The following is an 8,408-nucleotide window of genomic DNA, read 5'->3' as shown; positions in this document are numbered from 1 at the left end:
GGCTGCAGAGGAAAAATGTACATGCTCAAACTAAGATTTAATGCACTTTCTGTACATTGTGGGGCCCGTCTAGTTAAGGAAACGTGTTTAAGAGACTGTAAAAGGACTGAAAGAAGTATATTTAACTCATTGTATTTTATGTGTTTATTTTCTTTGTAGTTTTCACAGTATCTTACGATGGAAATATGGAAATAATTGTTCAAAGGACATCTGTATGATGCGTAGCCGTATTCAATAGGACCAGTGTAATTACAGTGGCTTTACGCTCACTCTGACTAAAACCAATTGAATCTAGTAGTAAGTAGAAAGCAATACTACAGCTATCTCTATCAATATCCACATGGATATTAGAATTACCTAAAATAAGTACTTTGTCTGATTTAAGGACAACATATGATAAATAATTCAGATAGAAATTCACAATACGGACCAATATAATTGGCTGTAGTGTTTTCCATGATGGATGAAGATCAAGGAATTTGAGTATTAATATGACTATGATGATTGGATTAATAAAGAGTATTCATGCCACAGACAAAATAGATCACTTTGATTATCTGATATTACATCGTTTACTAGTTTGCTTTAGAAGACAGACAGAGATCTAATATTAATAGTCCATATCTAATTTTCCTATTCTGTTCTATCATTGCAGTAATTGGGTTCTTAAATGTAGCTCCAATTTTGGTTACCTTTGATTGAACTGATTTGAATCGGGGGACGGATTAGGTTATGGGACTAGGAGTGGGCCATGATGTCTCTGTCATCCTGAATGCGCCCAGCAGGAGGCAACATGTTTAACACCAACTACATCAAACTGGTACCCAAAGTCAAGTCTAGGAAGCCTTGTCACGGCTGTTTTCTTCCAAGTGTCGCGTCAGGCAAAGAAGTGTGGAGTTTATTTCGACTTGCGCATCAGGAACCGCACCTGTTCGCATTTGTCTCCTTCAAGTACACCTCGTAATGTTGTACATCGGAGCAGTTGATCGAGAATTATCACGGACAAAGTGGGTCTAGAAACAGATATTGAGAAGATGTTTTTCCATCTGATAGGCTTTTTTATATTTTAGTGTCGTCACTGTAATACACCCCCTCTATTAAACCAAAAAGATTAGCTTTTAAAAACTAAAAACAGTACCCCAGATGTATTTACAGTTCAATTGAAAACTTGCATTTTTCCGACCGCACGTGAAGTAAGCACAAACTCCTGATCCGCCTCGCCACAATCAGGAACTTTTCCTTCCGAGTTTCCACTGAAGCGACAGGGACGTGGGATGCATGCGAATGCGATGGGATGGAAGCGGAAAAACATGTAAAGAGCAGAGAGTGGGAGCTGTGAGCTAGAATCATATTTTTCTTTTCCTTATCAAACGATAAGGAAAACATGGCAAACGCAAGTTCTTCACGCGCGGCTCCTCAGGTGACCTCTCAGCCGCACAGCTCCGAGATCCTGGAAAACCCTCTCCAGGTAAGACTGTTTCACTTTCCAACTGCTCATGAAAATGAGAAAAGCTTCAGCACATATTAGATGAATGCATTATAAAACCACGAATGTATTGTGAGATATACCAAATTAAATTATTTAGTAAATCATTTGAAGAGGGGTTTTCCATTTGCGCTATTCAAACAAAAAAGTAAGTTTGACTACACACATTTTAAGAACAGAGGGTAATGCTTCCTAAAAATATTAAAATGAAGACAAAATAATCAATAGGCTGCAAGCACTAATTCTATAATTATCTCTGGAGAGTGCTGATTCATGGCTACAGTGTTTTTAGCCTATTTCTATTGTGGATGAGTTATTTCCTTTGCTTACTGTAGCCAAGAATATCCAATCAGAATCATCTTTATTTGCCAGGTATGAGGACACATACAAGGAATCTGGAACATCATAACTCACAATGCACATACAAAACAACCAAACAATATATACACTCTAAATATATACACACTAGTATATACATACTATACTAACTAAACAGACACATAAAGAGGCAATAGTGCAATGAGGAGTGCAAAGTATGCAGGAGTGAATTGTGATAGTTATTATTTTAAATGTGAAGCATAGTGCAAAGGATGCTGGAATAAATAGTATTATGTTATTATATTACAATATGAACATTTTTACATTTTTTTTACAATACATATTTTATATAGACCTTAGTGGTGCCCTAATACTGTACATGAAGTCACTTTTATATAGACCTTAGTGGTCCCCTAATACTGAATCTGAAGTCTCTTTTATATGGACCTTAGTGGTCCCCTAATACTGTATCTGAAGTCTCTTTTATATGGACCTTAGTGGTGCCCTAAAACTGTACATGAAGTCTCTTTCCCAAAATTCGTCCTTGGTGCAGAATTACAGCTTTTATTATAGCTTTTGAGGGGGGGGGCAAGATGGAGACTGGGGGTGCTACCACTTTGCTAATTTGAAAGCCATGATATCTCTCTCTCTTTCTCATGGGCGTGCAAAGCAGAGAAAGTGGAGGTAACCTTGCCCCTTATGACCTCATAAGAGGCCAATTCCAGATCCGCCAATCCGAGCTTTCATTTTCTTAAAAGCAGAGCAGGATACCCAGGGCTCACCATTTCTAGCCACTTGGGGACCATGGACAGGCTGGGGGGACTCATATTAATGTTAAAGAAAACCTCATAAAATGTAATGTTCATGCCATGGGACCTTTAAACTCAATTTGAAGAAGTAAAGAAGACAATAATGTCCAGGAGGTGATTAAGTTAATCTGAAAAAAAAATCTTAGAAGTCAAAAAATAATCTCAGCCTCCAAAGCCTTTTGGGTAATGAGCACTCAGTGTGGATGAGGACGCCAGAGATCTATCAGGGTTGGCACCTGTCAGAACTATTTTCAAAAATGATCATGACTAAGTAGTAGTGTTGAAAGGCCTTTTTCTTTCCTTTGAACTTTGAACTTTTTAAGTCGACTCACCTGACTATACATTAAGTTGAGTATGTTGCTAATATCTTATGTGTGCCCTACTACTCTCGTATGCATACATGCATTCTCCTCATGCTCATCTTCCCCACTGTGTTTCTCTCTTTCTGCCATGTTTCCTCTGTGTGACATTACCAGTGTGTGTGTGTTGGGGGGGGCAGAGAGACAGAGAGTAACAGAGGCGGAATCGGAGGCGTCAGTAATGAGTAATGGCCCATGGGTGGGTTGTGAGAGAATAGCTCTACTGTAAGAGTCCCGAGCAGCTGGCTAATGGTCCCGGCTACCCACCATCCCAGAGAACTTCCCCACTTCCAGGGGACAATATCGGTCTGTCTCAAACTTTTAACTGCCTCCCAGAGTTGAAAATATTTGCGCCGGTGGACTGAAACTGTTGATGTTACAGCGGAACACCAAAGGTTTTGAGAGATTGTCCAATTAGTTGGCTCACTTGTTATGGGATGAGATCATAGAGCTGAAGTTATCCACATGTCCCCAAGATCAAACTGGCTCTGGTGATGCACGCTAATGTTGGATCTCTAAAACTCTGATTAGATTAGATTAGATAATATTTTATTCATCCCACGGCGGGGAAATTCCTTTGTTACAGTAGCATTCTCAACAATAAGAGCCAAAAACAAACAAACAAGTAAACACACAAGAAAAACAGGCAAACAGTAGACAAGGAGCAGAAGGTAGGTGAAGTAAAGGGGCGTCAAATAAAGGTTTTGTAAAGTAAAGTGGGGTTGCCATAGTACATAAAAAAAATATATATTGCAGTGTAAGGAAGTGACGTTAAAATTAAATTGAATATGTAATTAAAATAATAAAGCAAAAGTAGGTAACCATTATATAAGTTATATCTGTGACCATAAATAATATTGAAGCTCAATGGTTTATCATATCAGTGTGTTATCAGGTTAAGTTGTTTTTAGTGCAAATGGATCAAATTTGTGAATAATTTGCTTAAAGAGCTCCTGTACTACTAAAGACCACATTGCTCGTTTCCATGGGATGGGAAGAAAGTGGGTAAAGGAACTTGACAATGACAGCTAACTGTTCATCAGAAATAATACTGCAATAAAATCCCTGTAGGGCTGGGAATCACTAATAATAATGTAATAATAATGTAATGTAATAATGTATGCTTTTTACTAGCGGTAACACAATACGATGTTCTTGTGATTTCAAGCAAAATGCGATATATTTTGCAATATATTGTAATTTATTACCTTTTTTAACAACTTCAAATGATGTCCCCAAACACTTTTTTTTAATCTATTAACCCTCATGTTTTCCTCGGGTCAAATTGACCCGTTTTCCTATATCAATGTTCTTTTTGACTACCCAATTGTAATTACCCAAAATAACATGACTGATTCCACACAACGCTGTTTGGCAAGGACAAATCTCTACTTTCATGAATTTTGGGGTGTCTTTTATAGCATTTGAAAAGAAAATTGAAGTGGTTTTGAAATAGTATTGAGTAAAAGTTGATATATTCCAGTCTGTGATTATCCATCAACATACATTCTTTTAATTTTAGTCTAAATAATGACTGCTTTTCTAACTCAGACATTAGTTATAATGTCCTATAAATTAGGTTTATTGAACATAAATTCCAAAAATAACTGTAAAACTAAAGTTAGTAAGTTAGTGTTACGTAGTGTTGAAAACGTCAAATAAAGGGACAAATACGTTAGTAAAAGTTAAAAACATTGATTAAAAGCGTCAACAAATTTTTGATTTTCAATTTTGACGGAAAGACAACACAATGGTTAAGGATATATAGATGTAATAATATTCTTTCAGACCAACACTGTCATAAAAAAAGTTAGTCACGTGCATTTATTATGATAAAAGATTGAATCTTGGCATCCATGTACTAATACAGTATTGCAATAGAAAATATCCCGATCCTATGCTGTATTGATTCCCTATCACCCCTAAAACACTGTGTAGAGTTAATATTTCATCTTTGTCCATGCAAAAGACATGGGAGACATCTGTCTGTCCATCATCTTGGTTTGGAGCAGGTCATTTTTTTCCTGCCTTTACTACTGGCTCCATGTATCTGCACATGGATATTCACAATCCTCATAAGATTCATGTCAATTTCTTTAATGATCCCCTGTTAGTACTAAATATGCTATTTGCAAGCCAAGATACATGTCTTGTAAGCAATATGGCATTTTGCCATATAATTGTCTGAGTACAGTCTTGTTCCCAGGCCAGTATATCATTTATTACAAAGACCCCATTGCCCTTCCTCTTCTCAGCCTGACTACTTGTAAGATTTGCAGAATTATTAGTATGCTCTTCATCATCTCCAAGATGTTTGCATGATTGGATGTACTGTGCATTATTATGCAAGTTTGATGCAATCTGTGAGGGACCCATTGAGGACATTTGTGAGCATGTCATGTAAATTTTCTGTCAGGCCAATCATTTTCACATTGGGATATAATCTCATAGGGTTGACAATACCAATTATTTTCATAGTTATTATTTTCTTGATTAATGGATTTGATGCCTGGTCTATAAAATGTCCGAAAATGTCTAAAAGTGTCCATCAGTGTTTCCCAAAACCCAAGATGCTGTCCTCAAATTTCTTGTTTAAGGAGCTGGAATCAAAGAATATTTACTTTTTTTTAATTAAGAAAAGGACTCAAAACGATTAATCGATAATCAAAGTAGTTAACCCTCATGTTGTCCTTGGGTCAAATTGACCCGTTTTCCTATATCAGTGTTCTTTTTAACTACCCAAAATAACATGATTGATTCCTCTTTGGCAAGTACAAACCTCTACTTTCATTAATTTTGGGGTGTCTTACTCAATTGTATAGCATTTGAAAAACAAATTAAAGTGTTTTTGAAATACTATTGAGTAAAAGTTGTGATTATCCATCAACATACATTCCTTTAATTTTAGTTGAAATAAATCCTAATTTCTTCTTTTGCTAACTCAAACATTAGGTATGAATTCCTATAAAGGTTTATTGACCATAAATTCCAAAAATAACTGTACAACTAAATTTAATAAGTTAGTGTTACGTAGTGTTGAAAACGTCAAAAAGTGACAAACATTGGGGAAAAGAAGCATCAAAAGTGTTGAAAACTTAGACAAAAACATAGGAAAAGTTTAAAAGATTGATAAAAAGCATCAACAAAAGTGTGGATTTTCTATTTTGAAGTGAAGACAACACAAGTGATTAATAGTGGACTACTTTGCAGCGCTATACTCTAACATTAAAAAAGACCTAATAAATATGATATAATATAAAAATGAGGAATGCCAACATAAATAGTCCATCTCTATCCTTCTCTCTGTATGGTTCTCTTCCTCGTCCCCTCTACGTCTCAGAGCTGCTTCTTCAGCACCATCACATCTGAGCAGAAACTGCCCGGCTTCATCCAGAGATCAGCCCATCCTGGGGAGGGACAGACCCCCATTGTCAGTGGACACAAAGAGCCACGCTGTCTATTTGTCCGTCTCTCTGTCTTTGGGTCAGTGTCCTAGCAAGGAGGAGGAGGAGGATCGGTGCTGTCAGAAGCTTTAGTTTACATTCAGGCAGGAGATTCAGACTTACATTACAGCTATACATGCGTTTTAGATGAGTCCAGAATCCAAGTACACGCTTATGAAAAATTGCTTGTCAGTAAAGTTGAGTGTGTTTAGTATTAACATGGACGATGAATGTCTTTGAAAGGTTAGATGTGTAAAATTATAAATTAGGTTTCAGGTGAAACATGTGTTGGTTGTATTCAGGGTCTGATGCTCAGTCCCGTCCTGTAGTTCACTAGACCCCATTTTCACTTTTCCATGACTTATGGAAAGTTTGTACCTTAAGGGTGGAAAACGTCCAGGGAAAAAAATTCTAAAAAGTCAAATTGACTTTGTCTCTGACATTTGTGAAATAGAATTTACATATGCTGACTGCAATTTGATTAAAAAAGATACAGAGGTGGACTAATTCCACCACATGACAGAAAGACTTGAGTCGACAAAATGTGATGCGTGTCCCTAATTGTGCCCTAATGATGAATATGCAAATGCAGTTTCCAGACTTTTGCGTTTCTCGATACAGCATTCATTTAAAATAGAACAAAGTCTTTTACAAGACTACAATTGCTAAAAGTAATACCAAAAGAACAGTGAAAAGAACAAACACTAACATGAGTACACTAATTGTTGGGTTAGGGTGACAGACTAATACCTGCACTCTTTTCCTACAAAGCCACGCTTTTGTGACACCTGCAGAATATACTGTAGCTTAGCATTGTCTTGCTAAAATTAGCAGGGAAGTCCTTGAAAAAGACACTGCTTGGATGGCAGCATATGTTGCTCCAAAACCTCTATGTACCTTTTAGCAATAATGGTGCCTTCACAGATGTGTATGTTACCCATGCCTTACTAACACACCTTCATACCATCACAGATGCTGGCTTTGGACCTTCGTGCTAATAACAATCTGGACGTCCTTTACCTTTTTGGCCCGGAGGACATGGTGTCCGTGATATCCAAAAACTATTTGAAATGTGGACTCGTCAGTCATGCACAGAGAAGCCGGCAGCATTCCTGAGTGTTATTGATATATGGCTAAACCAAGTGGATAACTGTCAAAATATAGATACTTAAACGTACAAAATGTTTAATTTACTGTCGCTAGGCTTTTCTCAATCAAAACAAAGAAAAGGTGGAGCAACACTGTCATTGCAGATAGTTTCTCCTGGTTAGGATTCCTTCAGGGCTGAGCTACACACCTAGGAAGCCAGGCAGACACACAGCTGACAACCTTGCAGGTGGATGCAACATAACATGAAAATCCCCATGTAAAGTACTAATACATATAGTAGTTAAGTGCATAAGTACACAGTTACTTTCCACCATTGCATACTGTGTATGAAGTGGTCTAATATTTCCCTTGCAGCTGTCCATCATTGTTCAAAGCCCGCCCTGACAGTTTGATCGGTCCAAATAGTTCTGGTTTGAGCATAGTTGCTCCACAACAGATCAAGTCCAGACCGAACTCCCCCAACCTCAAATGTTGTGGGCGGGGCTACAGGCTACTGAGCCTCTGCATATGGACATGGCGTTTGTCTTTTGTACTACACACCCGCTATTATGTTTTTGAGGGGCAAGAACTGTACATGAACAAAACACATGGTTAGAAACTGAAATGTGGCTCAGTGGTAGAACGGGTGCCTGCCAGTCAGATGTTGGGTGGTTTGATCCCTGGCCCTGCAGTCCCACGTCAAATTGTCCTTGGGCAAGACACTGAACCCCAAGTTACCCCCGATGCTGTGTCTGTATCTGATGAGCAGGTGGCGGTGTATACACTACATACAGTGTATAAATGTGTTTGAATGGTGAATGGTTCTTATATCCTCTCCGGGGAACCATCACCTTATCGTGGTGGAGAGGTTTGTGTGTCCCTATGAACCTGAGGGCTGTGTTGT

The 8,408-nt window shown here is 37.8% G+C and overlaps 1 protein-coding gene across 1 annotated transcript in view; it reads left to right on the top strand.

Annotated features, from left to right (window-relative positions):
• The first annotated feature begins 941 nt into the window (after window positions 1-941).
• The window catches only part of LOC117945972 (NIPA-like protein 2), a 38,672-nt gene continuing 31,205 nt past the window's right edge, over window positions 942-8,408 (top strand). The window contains exon 1 of the mRNA XM_034873723.1: window positions 942-1,468. Coding sequence (XP_034729614.1) covers window positions 1,385-1,468 — 84 coding nt within the window. The 5' untranslated portion in view covers window positions 942-1,384. The remainder of the gene's footprint in view (window positions 1,469-8,408) is intronic.

Source organism: Etheostoma cragini, chromosome 6, assembly GCF_013103735.1.
Source record: "Etheostoma cragini isolate CJK2018 chromosome 6, CSU_Ecrag_1.0, whole genome shotgun sequence".
NCBI lineage: Eukaryota > Metazoa > Chordata > Actinopteri > Perciformes > Percidae > Etheostoma > Etheostoma cragini.
Note: the sequence above shows the minus strand (reverse complement) of the source record. Positions and strands in the feature narration are given on the sequence as shown.